Source organism: Notolepis coatsorum (assembly GCF_963971535.1).
Source record: "Notolepis coatsorum genome assembly, chromosome: 10".
NCBI classification, from domain to species: Eukaryota; Metazoa; Chordata; class Actinopteri; order Aulopiformes; family Paralepididae; genus Notolepis; species Notolepis coatsorum.
Genome location: NC_140174.1, coordinates 88,530,021 through 88,554,071, shown reverse-complemented (window position 1 = coordinate 88,554,071; position 24,051 = coordinate 88,530,021). Strand labels below are relative to the sequence as shown.

The 24,051-nt window shown below is 46.6% G+C and overlaps 1 protein-coding gene across 1 annotated transcript in view; it reads right to left on the bottom strand.

Moving 5' to 3' along the window:
* sftpbb (surfactant protein Bb) overlaps nt 1-21,142 on the bottom strand; it is a 29,052-nt gene extending 7,910 nt beyond the window's left edge. The window contains exons 1-6 of the mRNA XM_084322890.1: nt 20,956-21,142; nt 20,476-20,537; nt 19,797-19,871; nt 1,050-1,157; nt 725-886; nt 521-604 (exon numbers count right to left, since the gene is read on the bottom strand). Coding sequence (XP_084179016.1) covers nt 521-604; nt 725-886; nt 1,050-1,157; nt 19,797-19,871; nt 20,476-20,537; nt 20,956-21,007 — 543 coding nt within the window. The 5' untranslated portion in view covers nt 21,008-21,142. The remainder of the gene's footprint in view (nt 1-520; nt 605-724; nt 887-1,049; nt 1,158-19,796; nt 19,872-20,475; nt 20,538-20,955) is intronic.
* Between the last annotated feature and the right edge of the window lie 2,909 nt (nt 21,143-24,051).

Genomic DNA, 24,051 nt, shown 5'->3' with positions numbered 1-24,051 from the left:
TGGAGAGTTCACTGTACACCTAAAACCCCATTAAGTCCCACTCAAATGTATTGAGGGGCATTTTGTCTTTGCTTTGTTGGCACTCGGCAGGAAAGACAAAATACTATGATATCATGAATGACCACATGTCCCAAAGCATAGATATGAAACATTTAATAGCCATGTCCCAAATATTCTGAATAACTTAATATCTTAATCAGAATGTACATCTATTAAATTGAGTTCATAACAATTGTGACTTAAAATGATTATTTCTTGACTATTAACAAAAATCTGAACAATTTAAACTAAATTAAAGGTTAGCTTTCTCTCATATTGAGTGTAAAATCAAGCTAATAAAACAACGATGGTAATCTAGCTAATATACAGTGCAATATCTATATACTATGTATATTAGTGATATGAACAAGGACACACAGTGTCATAGATGCGAAGCTCATGTCCTGTGTGCTGTGACCAGGGGCAGATAACCGTGAGTGAGTTAGTGACATTGCTGGTCATAGATGAAAATGAGAATCACCTCAGTCTTATTCTTGGGTAACATGTCCTCCAGTTTCTTGATGGCGAGCAAACATAGGGTGCACTGTGGGGTAATATCATCCATCTAGAGAGGATCAGATGATTAGCAGCACACATCACCCTGTTAAAATAGCCTTCACTTCAGCTAGTTAAAAAAAAAAAAGAAAAAAAAAAAAGACTGCCACTGCCGTTTCCTCCCACCGACCTGCGTGTTAGTGCCAGCGTCCGACACTGCACGTGCCATATCCGTATCGATGACAGAGTGGACCGCTTGCAGCAGTTCCCTCGTCGACTGGACAAGGTCCGGCAGTTCCCTCTCCGATTGGATGGCACATAGTCCCAGGGCCGTGCACGCCTTGACCGGTTTCTACAGATGAGCAGACGGAATGATGAAGAGACGTTTGGATGGATGGAGACAATATTTCATGAAAGATTATCATATCGGAGCCCGAGTGTTGCACCGTGTTTGCACATGCGTAAAAGAAAGGGCAACCTGTGGTCTGAATAAATGTCTATGTAGTCCCCCTCACCACGTATTGTAGGACTTTGGGCAAATGTTTCTTCACTTGTGAAATACAGTATGATCCACGTCCTGGAGGGAGGCGCGTGCATAGAGCGTGCAGGGCGTTGCTTGGTTCCTGTGGAAACATTTCATTTCAAATCGTGAGACACTGAGGTTACCCTACAGTGACGATGAGCTTACAAAACAAAGACAGTTATCAGTAGAGTCATGAATCATACTGCACAGCAAATAAGAATAAACAATACAAATCAGTTGAGAACAGTTACAAGTCGACACAGTGGTTGGAGATCATACTTTTGCATACTTTACATGCAGCAAGAAGAACCTTCAGCTTCGGAGTCAGTTGGAGGGCATTCTATGCGTTTTTGAAAAAGCAGTTTCCTAGTTCAGAGCAAACTGGAGGAATCCTAAGAACCCTCCAGTCATTTGAATGTGTAGAATAGGGCTTTAAAAATAAACAAATACCAATGATAGTCATGTCTTTCAACCAGGGAAGGCCATCCAACAGGACACAGTGGTGGGTATCATATCTGTCACCAGTAATGAATCTCTGAGGGCAGAATGATAGACCGGGTCTAGAGGTTTAAGAGTTGAAGCCACAGCATAATAATACATTTTATTTGGGGCCGCCTTTCAAGACACTCAAGGTCACCTTACAGGTCATAAACACAAAGCAAGACAGTTAAAGTTAATAGTGGTCTTGGCAAGTCAAAAACAAAACAAAACAAACCGGGAGTATAAAACAGTGGTTACAGTGAATATGCAAGTTTAAACAGATGGGTTTTTAGTTGAGATGGAGTCAGACTATCCGACATGTTGGGGCAGAGTCTGGGAGCTGAAGGCTCGAGCACCCATAGTGCTGAGGTGTGAGCTGGGGATGGATAGAAGTTCAGTAGAGGATGAGTGGAGGGTGTGGGAGGGGGTGTATTCCTGGAGGTCAGTGATGTAGATGGGGGCTAGATTGTGGAGGGCTTTGAAGGCGAGTAGATGGTTTTGGTATTCGATTCGGTAGTGCACAGGGGGGAAGTGTAGTTGAATGAGGATGTGGGTGATGTGGTCGGATGAGTTGGTGCGGGTGATGATCCTGGCAGCAGAGTTTTGGATGATTTAGGGCGCTTTCACATATAGTTTGTGGACTCGTGCGGTTCTGGTGGTGAAGTTGCAACATTGTTGCATTAGTCATTTGGTTCGTCTGCATTCACATTGCAATTTGTCAAGCGCACCAAACTTTCTGAACAATGTCACGCGGTCGAAAAGGGCGCTCGTCTATTGGACACAATGGAGAGTGGAACTCCCTCCCCTTCAGGAAGTGAAATCCGCGAAAACACAAACAGCCGCAAGAAGCGTGATAGTAGAAGAGACGTGGCATTGATCCATCGTTCAATTATAACCCATTACCGCCATCCTCTCGCTAAACAACTTGTACACCTCGTTGTTATTGTGAGTGCTCACAAGCAGCTGTTTTATTTGGTCTTCTGCCCATATGTCGATCAGGGCTTTCACTTCATCATTCGCCCAAGTCTGTCCACGAGACATGTTTACAGTGTGCTTGTTTTGCAGTGAATGCCGCGCGCCGCGGTAATAATAATAATAAGCCGCTGTGTTTTTTTCTTCTTTCTACCCAAGATGCAGTTTATCAGTCTGTCCACGAGACATGTTTACAGTGTGCTTGTTTTGCAGTGAATGCCGCGGTAATAATAATAATAAGCCGCTGTGTTTTTTTTCTTCTTTCTACCCAAGATGCAGTTTATCAGTCTGTCCACGAGACATGTTTACAGTGTGCTTGTTTTGCAGTGAATGCCGCACGCCGCGGTAATAATAATAATAAGCCGCTGTGTTTTTTTCTTCCTTCTACCCAAGATGCACAGTTTATCAGGTGAATTCCTATATTTGGTCCGCGTTTGGTCCGATGAAGCGAACCGAGACCTATGTTTTTGGCGGACCAGAGTTTGCGTGTTTGGTCCGCACCAGAGTTCGACTGCGCATTCACACCACCCCAAAAAAGCGGACTATCGAATTCTGGTCCGATAGTCCGGACCAAACAGCTCTGGTGTGAAAGCACCCTTAAGAGTCTGTTGAGTTTGGTGGGAAGGCCAGTGAGGAGAGCATTGCAGTAGTCGATCCGGGATGTGACGAATGAGTGGACCAGGGTTTCAGTGTTAGATTGGGACAGAGATGGGTGGAGTCTGGAGATATTACAGAGGTGAAAGAAAGCAGTCCGGGTGATGTTTTTAATGTGTGGTGCAAATGCAGGGTATCTGCAGGTTTAGCCCAGTCAGATTTAAGGCTTTTTAAGACTTTTTAATGCCACTCAGAATTACATTTAATACCAATTTCACAATAACAAAAATCATGGGTACTCTCAGTACACTCATCCAAGGGTACTACGACTATGCTTGCACCTCATGGTACCAAAGCACCTCAAAAGGCACTAAAAACAAGATTACAAACATCACAAAACAAACTGGTCAGACTACTGCTTAACCTCACTCCTAAAACCCACTTTACCCCTGCCCACATTCAAAACGATAGGTTATGTATATAAGAGTACTGGCTGAGCGTTCTGCTCTTCGCCATCGAGATGTACCTCATCTCCAGTACCTACTGTACTTCATTAACGAAAAAACAAATGCACCCAGCATCTGACCAGGCCCCGCCCCAATGCCGTACTATAAGGCAGCAGGCGTGGTCACCACTCGCCCTTCCTCTATTTCGTTTCCATCATGGCGGATGCTTGCACCCTGTGAACTAGCGCTATGAAAAGTATAGAGAAATTGCGCAATGTTGAGTATTCGCCAGAGATTTGCCAACCCCTGGAATCTTCTCGGCATGTTCCAACGGCACATCGGGTCTGTCCTGGTGAATGAATGAATGAATGAAAACTTTATTTAACAGATTGCAGAATGGGTACTGTTACAAAGGATCAGATTAAACCGAATATATATATTTATTGATTGATATATATTGCATAATATTTGTATATCGTTTGATATCCCTTGTATATTCCTTGTACATATACACAGAATATCCCTTTAGCCTAGTACAGACCATAATATTTCATTCTCCTATTGGACAGCGGTCCACAGGCGCCAAGGCCATGCCTCCAAAGTCAGGTTCAAAGTCACCGCCGGGGACATGCCTGGACATGAATGGTATTGCGCAAGGATATGAGACAGGAATAAAGCTGGTACTAGTTTTTTCATCTAAGCGTATAAATACGGCGCAGGTGAATACAGAAGTATGTTACCCAATAAGTTGAAGCCTCACCCACGATACGACGTGCGGTGAAGTATGGCCTGTTTGGCCCCAAATAGAGCATTGAGACCGCGTGCGAATTAATAACTGAAGTGTCATAGTTTAACGCTGTACCGTCGAGTGCGACCTATTCTATTAAGTCAGTAATAGTCTATTTGTGTATAGTGTATCGTGCGGCTAAAGTTCTACAGTGACCAGCATCACCAACGTTTTCCTCGTATCAGCTAGAGTGCTTATCCAGGCTGGGCTGCTTATCATGGCGCTTTCACCCGAGGGGCCCTAGACGAGGATCGTGTGGACATGTACACTGGATTATCTACCCGACGACTGCATAGCCCTTTTCGGCTGGATTATATTTGCTTTTGGTCCTGTAATTAATGGAGCGGACAAACTTCAAAGGCGGAGAAAGAGAGCTGAGAGAGAGCTTCCAAGCTATGGGCCCAGAACTTAAGACCCACCTCGCTCCATCCCAGATTGATTTCCAGTTTAATCCCCCGAATGCACCTCACTTCGGTGGAACTTGGGAACGAGAAGTACGTTCAATAAAGACAGCCCTGTACGCCGTGCTTGGGGCCCAGACCGTGGCGGAAGAAGTCCTAATGACAGTCCTCACGGAGATCGAGGGAGTATTGAACTCAAAGCCCCTCGGTTACGTCTCAAGTGATGTAGCAGATGTCGACCCAGTCACCCCCAACACTCTCTTGATGGGGCGGCTGGACCCCGCGCTACCACAGACAGTGTACAGGCCTGAAGAAGCGAACGGCCGAAGAATGTGGAGGTACAGTCAAGTATTGGCTGACAAGTTTTGGAACAGCTTCCTACTCCACTATCTACCGTCTCTACAGACCCGCCAGAAATGGGTGAAAGAGAGAGACAATTTGACAGAAGGAACAGTCGTCATGATTATCGACCAGTCACTACCCCGAGCTATGTGGCCGGCTGGCCGCGTAAGCAAAGTGATCACCGGTGCCGACGGAAAGGTCCGAGCAGCCGAAGTGCTCGTCCAAGGGCGGATCTACACCCGACCCGTGGCGAGGCTAATAGAGTTGCCAAGGCTCCCCGATACGACCATGACCCCATGACTTTGTGAACTGCCCTACCCCTCACAACAGACATTGAGTAGTGGACAGTGCGGTTAATCTGTCTCTGCTTAGCTAATTAGGTGGGACTAATTAGGAGGCGGCTGTTACAAAGGATCAGATTAAACCGAATATATATATTTATTGATTGATATATATTGCATAATATTTGTATATAGTTTGATATCCCTTGTATATTCCTTGTACATATACACGGAATATCCCTTTAGCCTAGTACAGACCATAATATTTCATTCTCCTATTGGACAGCGGTCCACAGGCGCCAAGGCCATGCCTCCAAAGTCAGGTTCAAAGTCACCGCCGGGGACATGCCTGGACATGAATGGTATTGCGCAAGGATATGAGACAGGAATAAAGCTGGTACTAGTTTATTCATCTAAGCGTATAAATACGGCGCAGGTGAATACAGAAGTATGTTACCCAATAAGTTGAAGCCTCACCCACGATACAACGTGCGGTGAAGTATGGCCTGTTTGGCCCCAAATAGAGCATTGAGACCGCGTGCGAATTAATAACTGAAGTGTCATAGTTTAACCCTTAGAAGTCTAACCTAAATAGCTCCTCCTCCTGAGAATTTCCCCCTTTTTTTTTGTTACATAATATAAAATTACAGATTCATACCTTCAAAATAAGCCATCAATTGTCAAATTTGAGACGATAGTTTTCAATCAATGTCCTATCAAACATTCTGGTACAGTCATTACCAATTTGCAGCAGGAGCCTCTGAAGGGAATTCAGTGAATTCAGCTAATGATAAGGGAACTACACTCCTTCCCAGAATTCAATGTGATGTCAATGTTAATTTCAATGACTAATTCACACCATGAAACAAAGGCCCAGCAGGGAACAATTACAGCTGAATGGGGGTATAGTGTGACTGATCAATACAGGCAACACACACTTTGATTTGATGCCATGCATATACACACACTAGATAGACAGAGGTTTAGATATTTAGATAGATATATAATAGTAATATAATAGAAAGAGAGAGAGAGAGAGAGAAAGAAAGAAAGAAAGAAAGAAAGAAAGAAAGAAAGAAAGAAAGAAAGAAAGAAAGAAAGAAAGAAAGAAAGAAAGAAAGAAAGAAAGAAAGAAAGAAAGAAAGAAAGAAAGAAAGAAAGAAAGAAAGAAACAGAGAGAGAGACATTTATAATAATAATTATTATTATTATTATTATTAAATAGAATAATTTTCTATAGGCTTGCCGTGGTAGTCAGTGATACTGGTGTCATTCTGTGTTCAGGCTTCCATACTTATTGAAAAGAATTCTCATATCCAAAAGTATTAGATAGATATAGGTCATACATGTAGGTATGCATTTGGTTACACACACACACACAGAAGTAGTCTCAGAGAGGGAGATACAGAGGAGAGATGGAGAGAGAGATTTGAACTTAGTGTCCACTTGGGTGTCTGAAAACAGGCTGAAGTTAAACATCTCAAAAACCAAGAGCCTAATATTGGGATCCAAGCATACTATAAGAAAAACGTGAAGCTAAGTATATCTTTAGACGGAACAGCTATTGAGCAAGTTAGAGAGGCAAAGCTGTTGGGTGTCACACTTGATGGAACACTCTCATGGTCAACTCACACCAACAATGTGGTTGCCAAAATGAGCAGAGGTATTTCAATTATCAGAAGGTGTAGGTATTTTCTAGCCGATCTGATATTGAAGCAAGTGATACAGTCATTAGTTCTTTCTCACCTTGACTACTGTCCAGCTGTCTGGTCTAATGCCTCAAGACAAGAGCTCAATAAGATCCAGCTCACTCAGAACAGAGCGGCCCGTCTGGCCCTGAACTGCTCAATGAGAAACAGTGTGGAGGGGATGCATACCAAGCTGTTGTGGTTGAAGGTGGAAGACAGACTGGATTGCAGCCTGATCTTGTTCATGAGGAATATATATATCTCAAGAGAACCTATCTGTTTGTATTCACAGCTAACATGTACACATGATCGACATAAGTATAATACTAGGCATGCCTGTAGGGAAACGTTCACACTGCTACTACCAAAAACCAATGCAGCAAAGAAAACTGTGTTATATAGAGCCATGTCATATTGGAATAAACTGCCAGTACATCTTACTCAGATAACCAGTAAGATAAGTTTTAAAAATAATTTGAAAAGAGCATTGAGAGAAAAAGAAATTAGTTTACATTAAAGAAAAACACAGATACTGTAGTTTACACTGTAAAGAAATGACTGTCTGAGAGTTTAATCCCTTTTATTGTATTGTCTGTGATCTGATACTCTGTTTGTGTACTGTAATGCTATTTGGAAATATTTTTATATTTTTATATGTAGGAATATTGGAATATAATTATTTTTAAATGTATGCTACTATAATGTTATGTATGTATGTACTGTTTTTGTTGTGTGTGGACCCCAGGAAGACTAGTTGTTGCTGCGGTGATGACTAATGGGGATCCGTAATAAAGATAAAGATAAAGAGAGGGAGATATAGATAGAGAGAGGGAGAGAGAGAGGGAGAGATAGAGGGAGAGAGATATATATAGGTTAGAAAGCAACCTGGGTTCTCAGACAGACAGACAGACAGACAGACAGACAGACAGACAGACAGACAGACAGACAGACAGAGAGAGAGAGAGAGAGAGAGAGAGAGAGAGAGAGAGAGAGAGAGAGAGAGAGAGAGAGAGAGAGAGAGAGAGAGGCGACGTCATCTTTCCTTCACTCGCGCTGTCAACTAAAGCACCGTGTTTACTCAGCGCGGGTGACCAAAACACCAAACTCGTCACACAGTAGCCAGTGGCTGATCATATACACACACGCACTCTGCCATACTTAGTTAATGTTTTAGCGCGACGTGGGTATACAGGACTGTCGAAGCAGAAGAAGCAGAATACATAGAAGCAGACTCGACACAAGTTTCGTCTTGACGCTGCGTCTCAGCGCACACACACACATACACACACACCACATTATTCTGCGAAGCAGCTCAGTGTCCCGTGGATATTATTGCAAGAGATATTTCATACATATTATGAAAAGCCGATGCCGATCTGTTGTTTAGAATTTGGATGGGGGGTAGCGAGTCTCTGATACCTCTCACCTCTGCGCGGGGGTCTAACACCTTCACAGCGCACACGCTTCTCTTGTGTGTGTGCGCGCGTGGGTGACGTGCGTTTTCGTGACGCGCTGTAGTTCTCTGGCAAACGCAGATAATTACAAGCATAACATCTAGCAAGAATTAAACGTATTTACAAATCGTATTATGTTTAGCAAGTAAGGAGACATATATAGTAAATCTCAAAGCACTCGAAATTGTCATTTTTCTATTTTTACAGATTTCTGAAAAGCGCGACTTCCAGAGCATTTATGAGTCATTCTAAATCCCTTTGTTCTCCGCCCACGGGTCCAAACAAGCCCCGCGACCTAAAAGGGTTAACGCTGTACCGTCGAGTGCGACCTATTCTATTAAGTCAGTAATAGTCTATTTGTGTATAGTGTATCGTGCGGCTAAAGTTCTACAGTGACCAGCATCACCAACGTTTTCCTCGTATCAGCTAGAGTGCTTATCCAGGCTGGGCTGCTTATCATGGCGCTTTCACCCGAGGGGCCCTAGACGAGGATCGTGTGGACATGTACACTGGATTATCTACCCGACGACTGCATAGCCCTTTTCGGCTGGATTATATTTGCTTTTGGTCCTGTAATTAATGGAGCGGAGAATCGCCGACACCCACAAGTGTGTGGGATTTACCCTGTGAGGAGCCACGTCGAGTCTGCCCCTCAGAAGCCTGAGGCAGGCTAGCTTTCTTCCATGTGGAGCTACATGCTACGGAGAACAGCTGTATTCGTCTGTGGATCAAGATCTTATTGCACCGTCTCCCGTACTCGGAGTCTCCTTATCATCGTTGACCCAGACTCTACTACCGACAGATCCTCTACCCTTGCTGGCTTACAACCGGGGGGACCCTTCCAGTATCTCCCGCTATATTACTAGTGTACCATAGATATAATTCCCTAAGATTCAGGTTGTATGATTACCTCCTGCGTAACCAGAGAATGGACATTCGTAATTGATTTGCCTACGCACATTCCTTTGCCTTATAAGCGCATTCAAAGTGAAGTAGTAAAGTATATTATGTACCTTTTGCTGCAATAAATACTTAATTACAACTTTGTGTAGAACCGATTCATTGTGGGGAAGTGTTCATCATTAAGATACCTGTGTACTGTATGGCCAGTAGGAATGTACATAAAGACGGTAGTGGTTTAATGATACCATACTTATCAATACAGTCAGGGAATTGTACCCCTCAGTTACAGGTACAATACAGTACGGCTCAATACATACAATTGTTAAGGGGATGCAGACCTGAGAAAGACGTTTGTCTTGTTTCCATCAGGGTCCCCCATTTCAATTCATATATATGGTGTTTCCTCGTCTTGTGGCAGCAGCTCGAGGGACAGCGTGCAAGGTTTGGCTATCGAGCTGACTCGCACACAGGTAGGCTCTGTGTCATCAGGCATTAACGCTGGTGTTAGTAATGCTGCTTGTTGTTATGTTAGACAACAGAGTTGTGTGTCGGCGCCAGGGGCGGGATGTCTGGGTGAACGTCCCTCTGAGTTGGACGTTTTCCAGGCGATCTTGGAGCGCGCTGCTAACACTAATGCTATAATGCTGGGTCACTGTTTTAATGTTCCCCGCCATGGGATGTCACTGCTTTTCCCTCCTGGTTCATTGATGAAGGTCAGTCGGTAGCTAATGTGGGGGGTTTTGCTGAGACTTATTTACCCTTTTTACGGGTGAATGGGTTGACAACAGGGCGCAGGGCGGGTGTGCCGTGGCTAGAGAGCCAGGTAGCATCGATCCTGTGCCCCGGCGGGGTTGAACGGTGTCCCACCCGGAAGCCGACGCTTGAGAGCAGGTCGGCCCGGCAGGTGGCAGTATGGACTGATGAGTTATACTGCCACAGGATGGAATTTAGCTGCGGCCAGTGTTGTGGCTCAGCTAAATTCGGGTATTGGGGCTACAGGACCAGCCGACGCTGAAAACATTTTGCATGTTTTTGGTGTTAGAGATCTTGAATCAGTCGCAAGCTATAACTGCGGGGAGGATTAGGATGCTATCAACACTTGTTAATAGGCATTTCTGGTTGGAGCAGTCTCCTCTTGGGGAGGAAGAAAGGTTTCTTCTCCTCACGGCTCCTCTTTCCGCGGAAGGACTCTTTGGTCGTTCTGCGGAGACGCGGGCGGTTGTTGACCTAGGTCCCACACCGCCTCACGCTATGCAGTTGGAGCACGGCCTCGTCAGCGACTATGGCGAGGCCCTCGACAGGCGGCCATGTTTCCCCCGCCAGTGGTACCCTGGGCGTTGAGTCAACAGGTGTCCACAAGGCCGACAGCCTTGGCGGCCGAGGGATTGGCCATGTTGGATGAGCTCGGCTTGGAATATACAAGCCGTCGCCGTCCTGCCGCGAGCAGGCCGCTCCCCGATCACTCCCTCCCCCAACACCAGCGGAAAAGGGGCTCTGATCGTTTTCCTTTGGCTACGGGCCGCAAGCCTTTGTTGAAGCGCATGCAGCCCCACGTTTCGCTTCTCATGGGGACAGGGGCTGACACCCAGTTGATGGCTGAGTCTGGGTCTGTCCGTGAGAATGTTGTGCCGTCACGTGGCTCCCTCGCCACGCGTTGTGCGATTGGTGAGCCTGGTGTTACGGCTGCCACTGTCGACGGTGGTCAGCAGGGGGACTCGAGGCCTCTTCGAAAGAATGCTCAGCGCGGGTTACCCCGACTTCGCCAGGCGGGGTATCACGTTGATGCCTCCCACTCCCGCGAGATCGGCAGTGGTCTGAAAAGAAGAGGCGCGTGTGATTTGGGTGGTAGTAATATCACTGCAGGGCTACGGTGTGTAGGAACCCATGGGGTTCTCCCGCCTTGCATGTCCGGCTGCAGAACAACTCCTCAGCATGTTCTGGAGGGGTGTTCAGTGGGGGAGCTTGTGTCACCTAGTTTGATGTCGGCTTCTCCCGTATCAAACGGGCCCTTTCTGTCGGGGTCCCCCCTTGGGTGCGATTGCCTCGTGGGTTGTATCAGGGACAGTTGTCCCGATTCCACGGAACGCCCTGCCCACACGGTTGGCGGGTTCAGAGGCTACGCACAGCGGGAGGGACCGGGCCGCCTATCTACAATTCCTTGCGGCACAGCGCCAGTTGGCGACGGGTGCGCTCTGGGATTATTATCACATATGGCTACAACAGTGCCATATGTCGAGATGGATGGAGAGAACGTTGAGGCGGGGGCTTGTCTTGCAGTTCGCACAACCCCACCCTCCGTTTTCAGGTTTGGTGCAGACCCTATTGTCAGGGTCAGCAGCAGTGACAGCTCTGGCCGACGAGATCCAATCTCTGTTGGTGAAGCAGGCCGTAGTCGTGGTCCCAAGAGAGGACGCAATGTCAGGCGTCTACTCCCGTTATTTTCTGGTGCCCAAAAAAATGGGAGGTGTCGGACCTATACTGGATCTGTCCGCGTTCAATCGTCTGATTGTGGCGAGACCATTCAGAATGTTGACCGTCAAACACCTGCTACTCGCTGTCAGGGTGGGAGACTGGTTCATCTCCATAGACCTGAAGGATGCGTATTTTCACATCCCGATTTTCCCTCCTCACAGGAAGTTCTTACGGTTCCTTTTTCAGGGCGTAGTGTACGAATACCAGAGGTTGCCGTTCGGCTACTCTCTGGCCCCCCGCACATTCACCAAGTGCGTAGAGGGTAGAGGCCACGCTGGAGCCTCTACGTCGTCAGGGGATACGAATTATTTTCTATCTCGACGACATGCTGCTCCTCAGCCGGTCGGAGGAGGTCGCCAGGTCTCATACCAGGCTGGTGGTGGAATTCCTCACCAGGCTGAGTTTTGCTGTGAACTGGAAGAAGAGTACGCCTCTTCCCAGTCAACAGGTGGAGTACTTGGGCTTGGTTCTAAGTTCAAAGCCCATGAGGGCAACCCTCTCGGAGCAACAGAGAGTGTCTATCGGGGGTTTCCGTCCTGGAGGGACTGTCACGGCGCTGCAGGTGATGAGGATACAGAGGTGGTTTTCCAGTATGAAAATAGACCCGGTGAGGGGCAAGTGGAAACGGTTGACGGTTCCCTTGTCGATACGGGGGGATCTCGCCCACTGGAGGAAGACTGGTATCCTCACCAATGGGGTCCCCATGGGCAGCAGGCATTCACACGTCACGGTCTTCACCGACGCCTCCCTCACGGGATGGGGGGGGGGGACGTGTCGGACCAACGCAGTAGGGGGCAGCTGGACGATCCATGCTGCCCGGTCTGCCCTGCACATCAATGTGTTGGAATTGAAGGCGGTCCTCCTGGTCCTCAGACGGCTCGCCCACTTGGTGGTAGGCGAGCACGTTTTGGTCAGGACGGACAGTATGACAGCAGCGGCGTATATCAACAGACAGGGTGGAGTAACTACGCTCCACCCGTCTGCACCGGGCGGCGGTCGAGCTCTGGCTATGGGCGTCTCACAATCTGCGCAGTCTGAGGGCACTCCACATCCCTGGCAAGGAGAATGTGGGCGCGGATGTGATGTCGCGGGGCGGTCCTCATCACGACAAGTGGGAACTGCGCCAAGACGTAGTCAGGCAGATCTGGGATCGCTTTGGGGAAGCTTCAGTGGATCTGTTTGCGAGCAGACGATCTCACAAGTGCCCCTTGTGGTTCTCGGTCAGTTGGGAGGACGACCCTCCCTTGGGGGTGGATGCCTTCTCAGTGTATCCATGGCCGCCCGGGCTTCTGTACGCCTTCCCCCCCTCACACCTGATAGGTCAGTTGTTGGAGCGGGTACGGTGGGAGCACAGGACCTTGATCCTGGTTGCGCCGGACCGGGGCACAGCTGTGTGGTTCCCGGTCCTGATCCAGCTATTGGTAGCCCCGCCGTGGCCTGTTCCTTGGTCATCGCGGGCCCTCTCTCAAGCGGCCGGGTCGCTGTGGCAGCCCCCTGTGCTGGGCCAGCCTCTGATGGTTTGGCTGGTGAGAGGGTGAGTCTGGAGAGGATGGACCCTTCTGTGGTTGACACCATCCGGAATGCGCGTGCTCCCTCCACTATCGCGCTTTACGCGGGTAGGTGGCGTATGTTCCAAGAGTGGTGTAAGGTGGGGGGCGGGACCCAGTGTCCTGCCCCCTGGATGCTGTCCTTGCTTTCCTTCAGTCTCTCCTTGATAGACTGTCGGCTTGAAGTACAGTAGGTACTGGAGATGAGGTACATCTCGATGGCAAAGAGCAGGACGCGATTCCTCAGTACGACTATATAACCGCTCTTATTAAAGAGCACCTACGGGAGGCTGCAATTAGAAACTGGCCACCGTAATGTCCAACCCCCCCCCCTCCTCCTAATGTACAGTCTCATCCCCATCATATGTATATAATATTTTCTGTTAGGATCTCTGGGTAACAGTACTGTATATTATTTGCATATCATATAGGTCACAAATGTAACAGTACTATATACCTGTATGTCATGTATGTCCCTATGCCATAAATGTCATGATGTCATGTATGTTGTGTATGTCATAAATGTCACTATGAATTGAAAATGGGGGACCCTGATCGTCTTTCTCTGGTCTGCATCCTCTTAACAATTGTGTGTATTGAGCCGTACTGTATTGTACCCATTCTGCAATCTGTTAAATAAAGTTTTTCATTCATTCAGTTGTTTTGTTTTTGTGGTTTGGTTGAATGAATGAATACTTTATTTAACAGATTGCAGAATGGGTACAATACAATACACACAATTGTTAAGGGGATGCAGACCAGAGAAAGACGTTTGTCTTGTTTACATCAGGGTCCCCCATTTTCAATTCATAGTGACATTTATGACATACACAACATACATGACATCATGACATTTATGGCATAGGGACATACAGGTATATAGTACTGTTACATTTGTGACATATACGATATGCAAATATACAGTACTGTTACCCAGAGATCCTAACATATATATATATATATATATATATATATATATATATATACATATGATGGGGAGGAGACTGTACATTAGGAGGGGGTGGGTGGGTGGGAGACAAAAAAAATACATACGGTGGGGTGAAGCTCTCATCGAACATCAACACAAATGTGTCCTTGTATACATCCGTGAATAAGATTATTTTGGATGTAAGGGGCCAATCCAAACCTGTAGGACGTTTCGTCTTTGCCACATGTGAATGTTTTAGCGATTTCCGAGTCATCGCATGGAATACCTCTCCTAGTCCCTCATTTCCATTGTAGGACTGATGCTTTGCGACCGTATTTAGAACCCACAGTACCTCAGCTTCAAGCGTTGGCGTGGAGCCGAACGTTACCCGGGCAGGTGCAGATGTTACAACAATTGGTGTCGCTGGTGGTAGACCTACCTGAGCAGTTGATGTGGAGGCAGGGGCCGGAAAGAAATGTGAAATTGTAGTTGTCTGCAGGCGGGTTTTTGCAGAGGTAACATGCTTAGCGCTGTGCATGTGACTCGATTGCTTTTATTCCCATCGTCCCCAGTTTAAAATCCTTTTTGCAAATTTTGCAGCGGGCCTCGTAAATGTCTTTCATTGGGACCAACCATGGTACAAACAGAGGGTTGTCGAGCCAGTTCTCATTAAATTTGCACTTTCCCATGATATTAAATTAACAAGTGCAAATAAATACAAAGGAATGAAACTAAACATCAGCGTTATCGCTACGGCTTGATAACGTGTTACCTATTACTCCGGTGCTCTGAAATAGTTCCCGACAAACATTAAGGACCTCTTAATTGGTTCCGCTCCACTGCGGTCTGTGTGAAAGAAAGAAAAAAGTCAAACTATCTCCCGTTAACCGTTTTCCCCCAGATTTCACAATGAAACATAAGATGACATGGCATTTTATCTTTCCTGTCTATGGCATTTTTTAAGACCTCCGAAAGTCGGATTTAAGAAATTTTAAGACAAATTAAGGCCTTAATAGTTGATAAACTAATTTAAGACTTTTGAGAGGGAGCCATCCAGAATGACAGAGGCTTTTGACTTGGGGGGAGAAGGGTACAGGGAAGCAGTCTATGGTGATGTTCGGAACTAGGGTGTTTTGTGATTTGGTGAGGGTGGATTTGGAGCCGATGAGCAGGGCCTCAGTTTTGCTGCCATTTAATTTCAAGACATTTCTGCTCATCCAGCTCCTGATGTCCTCAATGCAGGTGGTGAGGGAGGTAGGGGGAAGGGCAGTGGTGGGTTTGGAGTAGATGTAGACCTGTGTATCGGAATGTGTGTGAAAATGGACCCCATGGTGACGGAGGATTATGCCCAGGGAGAGGAGATAGATGGTGAATAGGAGGGGCCCCAATACTGATCCCTGGGGGACACCCAGTGAAACAGCCGAACACCCTGACTTGTGAGTCCGGAGTTGTACAAACTGTTGTCTGTCAGTGACAGTGAACCAGGAGAGTGAGACACCAGTGATCCCAATGCCAGCCAGGCGGTCCAGGAGTAGTGGATGGGAGATGGTGTCAAATGCAGCGCTGAGGTCAAGGAGGATGAGAAGTCCAGACTGAGTCAGCTGCATGGAGGCCGTTGGTGATTTTGACAAGGGCAAGGGTTTCGGTACCGTGTTGTCGGCGGAAACTGGATTGAAAGGGTTCGTGGAGGTAGTTTGTGTCAAGGTGGGACGGAAGCTGTGCAGCAGCCACCCTCTCAAGGCTTTTAGAGATGAAGGGAAGGTTGGCGATGGGCCTATATGGTTTAGTTAGCTGGGTCAGCACCAGGTTTTTTGAGAATGGGAGTGATTGCAGCCAGTTTGAGAGTGGGGGGGGTACAGTTCCAGAGGTGAGGGAGGAAATTATTATGTCAGTGATCAAGGGTGAAATGGATGGCAGACAGGCTTTGACGAGGGTGGTGGGAAGAGGATCAAGCTGACAGGTGGTGGTTTTGGCTAGGGATGCACGATAATTATCGGGCCGATAATTATCGGGCCGATATCAGCAATTATGACGTCATCCCGATAAACTCGATAACGTTATTGATAGCTCCGATAACATAATAAATGTTTTGGTTAAAAGAAATCCGGTGTGGGTGGATTTGGATGAAGGGCGCTTGTTTTTATTATAGCCTCCTCCCGTTTTGCCAGTACTGTGGTAAAACTGATAGCGTGTGGTTTAGGAACAGGGAGTTTTTCACAAATCAAGCGCTCCCCTTCTTGGCTGTGACGTAGTCACGTTACATTCGGAGACAGACAGTCGATCTGCCAATTACGTCCCTCCGCTTGCACCCACCTCTTCTTCTTACCACCAATCAGAAGCTCTCGTTCGTTTATTTACCTCCGGATTGTCGACCATTATTCTACTCTGAGCTATAACGTTAGCTGCTCCCCGCCAGCCACATTGACAAGTACCAGCGCTTATACATTACTGGCAAATGTCTTGTTGCACTTGTGGCTTTTTTGAGGAATTTAAACGTCGCAAACTAATCTTGTTGGCCGTTTTCTATCTCTCCTCCCTGGGTCTCTCTCTGCCTGCGCCTCACACACACACACACACACACACACACACACACACACACACACACACACACACACACACACACACACACACACACACACACACACACACACACACACACACACACACACACACACACACACACACACACACACACACACACACACACACACACACACACACACACACACACACACACACACACACACACACACACACACACACACACACACACACACACACACACACACACACACACACACACACACACACACACACACACACACACACGCACACGCACACGCACACGCACACGCACACGCACACACACACGCACACGCGCACGCACGCACGCACGCACGCACGCACGCACGCACGCACGCACGCACGCACACGCACACGCACACGGGTGCTGTCGAGAGCAGAGCTGTGTGTGTGTGAGTGAGTGAGTGAGTGTAAGAGCACAGCCGGCTGGCTCGCGTAGGCAGAGAGAGACCCAGGGAGGAGAGATAGAAAACGGCCAACAAGATTAGTTTGCGACGTTTAAATTCCTCAAAAAAAAAACTCCATAATTTCTCGAGTACCGATAGCAGTACCGATGACGTCGGAGCTTATAAATACTAAAAATTTTTTTTTTTAATTATATATATATATACATTTAAAAAAAAAATTACAATACAATAAATATCGGTTATCGATATCGGTTATCGGCTTGAGGAGCATAAAGATATCGGTATCGGTGTCAAAAAATCAATATCGTGCATCCCTAGTTTTGGCTTTACGGATGAGCTCCGAGATGGTGTGAAGTTGGAGAGGGAGCTGAAGTTGTTGGCCAGTGGTAACCATCCAGGGTGGATCACTTGGAGAGGTGCATGATGAGGCCAGCTGTAGGTTAATGGTGTTAATTTTGTAGTATGTGGCTGACTGTGGAGAAGAGGACTCTGTTGTTACCTTTACCAGCGCTGATGAGGTTGGAGTAGTAAGAGGATTTGGCAGTGGAGAGAGCATTCTTGTAATGGTGAAGGTGATCAGAGTACATACGCTTTCTTTGTGCACAGCTGCTCCAGTCGACGGTCTGTGGTTTTAAACTGCCGGAGGTCAGAGGTGAACCAGGGGGCAGAATGGATAAATGAAACCGTGCGAGTTTTCAGGGGAGCCAGGGCGGTGAGGGAAGAGGAGAGGCAGTTATTATAGCGATTCACCAAGTCAGCAGGGGAGGGGGATGGGGGAGTGCTGAGGTAGGAATTGATCAGGGTGGTGAGATCTGTGGGGTTTATGCGTTTGATGTTTCTGAAGGAGATGCGCTGTTGTTCTTTGGCTTAGGAAAGGGGGGCCTGAATGTCAAAGAGCACAGCTTTATGGTCTGAGATGGGAATCTCTGTGAAAGCCAGGTTAGTGGGAGTGATACCAGTGCAGCAGAGTAAGTCCAGTATGTGACCCTTGTTATGTGTTGGGAGGTTGACATGTTGTGCGATACCGAGGCAGTCCAGGAGTGAGGTGAAATCGTTTGCAAAAACATTGGATGGGTCGTCAATGTGGATGTTAAAGTCGCCCAGGGGTTTTGGTGGTCTGTAGATGGTAACAATGATGGTGGGTTTGGGGCCTGTGAGTTTTACAGCTAAGCATTCAAAATAGGAGTGGTGGGGGACAGTGACAGCATGGTAAAGCACAGCAAGCCCCCCCCCCCCCTTCCAGTGCCACAGGGTTTACCAATATAAGAATACCGGAGGGACAGCTGCATTGAGCTGGGAGAAATCACTAGGCTGTTGCCAGGTCTCAGTGAGGCATAAAAAAAAATCAAGCTTTCTGTCCACAATAAAATCAGAGACCAGCAGGGCCTTATTAGTGAGTGATCTTATGTTGAAGAGACATAGTTTCAAACAGTTGAGTGGTGCGTATGTGGCTGCTTTAAGCAAAGGGGATAACACACTGATTAACAGCACGGGCAGTGCGTGGTTCAGTGGACCAGAAGGAACAGATTGTTTTGTTACCGTTCTGCTGTGTGTATTAAAAGTTTTGTCCAGATCCACAGTGAATATATCTTGGTCGTTTTAGAATGCAATGATGGTGGGCAAGCAGAGCTGGAGAGGTCCTGGAGTAAAACCAGGGACATAGAAGCTCTGTTACAGAGTAACGTAGTGGCATGTCTATGAATCACATGTAATAAAATAATAAATCACAAAATAGTTCATGTAATATGTCAAATTATTTGGGCAAGAATATTCCTTTCTATTCTCGTAAATATAAGCAGAAGAACTAAGCAGAAGTGAAAGAGGAAGCAGAGGGGTATAAGGACACGTTTTATTCATTCAAACCTTTACAGTAGATGAATGTCATAAAGAAATTAATTAAGTTAAAGAAATATATATCTATGCTCCGACATTTAAATATTAGTCATCTATTTCAATGCATTTCTTTTATTTATTTGTGTACTTTTAAAATCAGGTTCAGGTTCTTGGATATCAAATGCACCATCTTGCCACTCGTGCCTCCCGCCAGGGGTGCAGTCGTAATATGGGCGAAGGCCAAACGCCCGCGCACGCGCATACATGTTCCCTCTGTTGCGCACAAAACAGATGATACACCTTGTCTCATCCTTCCAGTGAAGTCGGGAGATCAAGCAACCCCCCACCACACCTACAGGGCTTGTATTTGGTTGTCGGTATCCTATTATTATGCAAAGTCTAGGTGATAAGTGGCGCGACGAGTCATTTTATCACCTAGACTTTGCATAATAATAGGATGCGCGCACTTCGGCCTCAGTGACGAAGGCCAAACGCCGTTTGACCGCGTTTGCCCAGCACTGCACCCCTGCCTCCCGCTGAATGTTTTAAGCATGGCTAATAATAAATACCTTTACACTTCATCAAGTTACTCTGAAACATAAAGCAGTGCAGCATCCTCACCTGGGTGTCTTTGTTGGAGAGCGTGTCTGTGAACAGCTCTATAATCTGGCTGCAGTCCGAGCAGAGGTCCGATGTCTATAGCAAGGAAAGGTCATGGGTCAGAGAAATGTTTAGGCCTCAAGACACTGTGCCCCGTGTTGACGCATTCATACTAAATATGAGTGCGGATACAAAATACAGCATTCGGTATTTTCAAGAGTTTTCTTATAAAAAGTGTTCACTGAAGAGCATTTCCCCCCTTGAAACCATGAGGCTATACACACTAGCCTAATAGCCGAATATGGCTATGCTGACAAAGCTGATGACAATTGCTCTTGAATAGTCCCGTCATAATAAAAAATATCAAATATATCAAACTAGTTTTTAAACTTGAACAAACTGGTGTGTGTCACCTAGACTACGATGAATTGAAAATGGGGGACCCTGATGTAAACAAGACGAAAGTCTTTCTCTGGTCTGCATCCCCTTAACAATTGTATGTATTGAGCTGTACTGTACTGTACCCATTCTGCAATCTGTTAATAAAGTTTTCAATCAATTCAATCAATGTGAAAAAGTGGATGTGAAAGAGATCGTTGGCATAACCGGTGTGTGTTGGGCATTTGAACAAGTAAAAAGCAGTTTCATAATTTCAGAAAGTTGTACACGCAATACAATAAAATAAATTAAAACATCTCACCAAAGATTTTTGCGTGATGTCCCATATGGATGAGGCAGGCTCACTTATGACCCTGGGATATCCTTTGGAAGAGAGAGAGGAGGAGGAGGGATGAGGATGGTGGCGGGTGGTTGCTTATTAAAACAAAGTCAGTCCTTCAAAAACAAATGTTTCTTATGGCAAAGTTCCTTCACAATGAAAACCACGTGACTAAGAATTTACAGCAATCCTCCTACACACTATTGAAACATACATTCATCAAAGATCCTTAAATAATAATCAGATTTATGGCAGAGTAAATCGGGGGGGGGGGGGGGAGTGCAAGAATAGTGTTTTCAAATGAGAAACCAAATGTAGGCACAGTCTACATTCTATACCCAGTCACTCAGACAGCGCATCCACTTCCAAAAATAGCACAACACTGCAAATAATCATGTCAGTTGATCAGGTGACAACGAGGTAAACGTTAATAAAGGTAAATGTTTGTAGCCGTCATCTTACCAGGGTTTAGTGATACCACGAAGATCGCCAGGCTAAAGACAAAAACAACCATGTTGCAAGAAAGAGGACAGCGCGCATGGATGTGGCAGGCAGCTAACAGACAGTATGTAAGGTGTGTGCGCGGTGCGCCTCAGTCGACTCGGTATGATTGTTATTATTATTATCACGAGTGCTAACCGGAAGCGCAGACTGACTGTCACCCAATCAGAAGGAGAGTCACGGAACATAATACCGTCTTTTATATAACCTCGTTCCCAGCTTTATCTCTTTTATAGCGCGCCGGCGGCACCAATCAGATATGGGCAGGCTTGTTGCTGCGGCCCATGCTATGTACAGTGTCTCCTCCCCCCCCCCTCAATGTACAGTTTTACTTGTTTATACAGTGTGCCCCCCCCCCCAACCACCTCCAATGTAAATTACCCAGTATGGTTGTCAATATCCCAATGTACCCAACCCCCCGGGCCCCCACCCAACCTCCTCCAATGTACAGTTTCTACGTCAAATGTATATACTCCCTTTTCTTGACTCTTTTTGTATCACAAACAGTACTGTATTTGCAAATCTGGTATGTCATAAATGTATAGATGTAGCAGTACTGTCTATCTGCATGTCATGTATGTCATATATGTCCTGATGAATTGAAAATGGGGGACCCTGATGTAAACAAGACGAAAGTCTTTCTCTGGTCTGCATCCCCTTAACAAATTGTGTGTATTGAGCTGTACTGTACTGTACCCATTCTGCAATCTGTTAATAAAGTTTCCAATCAATCAATCAATATATATCTATGGCACCAATAGTATCCAGCTGCAGCCCGACGCCGGCAGCGTGAATACTTTCGGCAAGCAACAAGCCCTGCCGCGTTGCTCTGATTGGCCGATCGCGCGCATGCGCAAGAGCCGCAACGCGCTCCTCAGCCAGGCAGGAATACTAAACTCCGTTTAACGCAATTTATACAAATGGAGTATTGATTTCGCCGTAACGAATCATTAAAAAAATATACCGTTAACTGGAATATGTTGTGCCTTTACACATATGTTGGATTATGTAATTGGTTTGTCATGACTACTACGTGGCTACAACAACACACAGTAACTATATGCATCATTGTTTACAATGAACGGTGGGGCTAATCGAAAGGACTGGACACGGACGCGTTAAACAGCAATCAATTAATTTAATATAACAGTCCGGTTCTGTGTTTGTTTGTGTCTGTAGATTGTTGGTGAACAACTAACTTTCGGTTAGTTTAACTTGTCCGTGTCCAGTCCTTTCGATTAGCCCCACCGTTCATTGTAAACAATGATGCTAGTTACTGTGTGTTGTTGTAGCCACCGGTTAATTCAAGATTTTTTTATTGGTTTGTCATACACATGCGCGCGCTCGGCCAATCAGAGCAACACGGAAGGGCTTGTTGCTTGCCGAAAGTATTCACGCAGCCGGCCGCGTGAATACCAAACCCAGCCGCATTTCTCGGAGACGCTCTCTGATTGGCCGACGCCTGTTTCTACACTGGTTAAGTTTAGGCACTCTTCGAAGTTGGTTAAGGTTAGAGTTTGTCTTAGAGCGTGACGGCAAGTTCTTTCGACGGTTAAGCTTAGGCACTCTTTCGAAGTTGGTTAAGGTTAGAGTTTGTCTTAGAGCATGGCGATAGAACGCCAGGTAGTTTGCAGGCTGTTTGACGTGGAAATGGGCAAAGACACAGCTCGTCACGGATTGGGCAAACGCGTCAGTGGCCAATCAGAGAGCGTCAGTCAGTGCCAATCAGAGAGCGTCTCAGAGAAATGCGGCTGGGTTTGGTATACACGCCAGCCGGCCCGGTAGAACCATACTGGGCTCCTCCCACTGCCACACTGTCAGACGCGTGAATACCAAACCAAGCCGCATTTCTCGGAGACGCTCTCTGATTGGCCGACGCCTGTTTCTACACTGGTTAAGCTTAGGCACTCTTCGAAGTTGGTTAAGGTTAGAGTTTGTCTTAGAGCGTGACGGCAAGTTCTTTCGACGGTTAAGCATAGGCACTCTTTCGAAGTTGGTTAAGGTTAGAGTTTGTCTTAGAGCATGGCGATAGAACGCCAGGTAGTTTGCAGGCTGTTTGGCGTGGAAATGGGCAAAGACACAGCTCGTCACGGATTGGGCAAACGCGTCAGTGGCCAATCAGAGTGCGTCAGTCAGTGCCAATCAGAGAGCGTCTCCGAGAAATGCGGCTTGGTTTGGTATACACGCCTGTCAGACCCCACGCTTTCCGGCCCCTTTCTCCCAATGGCTGATTTGGGTCACGTGACCGTCACAGGCCCGCTCAGCAGCGCCACCCACCCAATGGCTGAATTGCCAATGGCTTAATTGGAGTATTGCACTGTGCGGGATTGATTGATTGATTGATTGATTGATTGAAAACTTTATCTCAGACCCCACGCTTTCCGGCCCCTCTCTCCCAATGGCTGATTTGGGTCACATGACCGTCACAGGCCCGCTTAGCAGCACCACCCACCCAATGGCTGATTGATTGAAAACGTTATCTCAGACCCCACGCTTACCGGCCCCTCTCTCCCAATGGCTGATTTTGGTCACGTGACCGTCACAGGCCCGCTTAGCAGCACCACCCACCCAATGGCTGAATTGGAGTATTGCACTGTGCGGGATTGATTGATTGATTGATTGAAAACTTTATCTCAGACCCCACGCTTTCCGGCCCCTCTCTCCCAATGGCTGATTTGGGTCACGTGACCGTCACAGGCCCGCTCAGCAGCACCACCCACCCAATGGCTGAATTGGAGTATTGCACTGTGCGGGATTGATTGATTGATTGAAAACTTTATTAACAGATTGCAGAATGGGTACAGTACAGCTCAATACACACAATTGTTAAGGGGATGCAGACCAGAGAAAGACCTCAATGCAGTACTGTTACATTTGTGACATACAGTAAATATATACAAGGGGGAGGGAACTGTACATTTATGATGAATTGAAAATGGGGGACCCTGATGTAAACAAGACGGAAGTCTTTCTCTGGTCTGCATCCCCTTAACAATTGTGTGTATTGAGCTGTACTGCAGATATATTTCAATTGCCTATATTTCAAGTATTATAGGC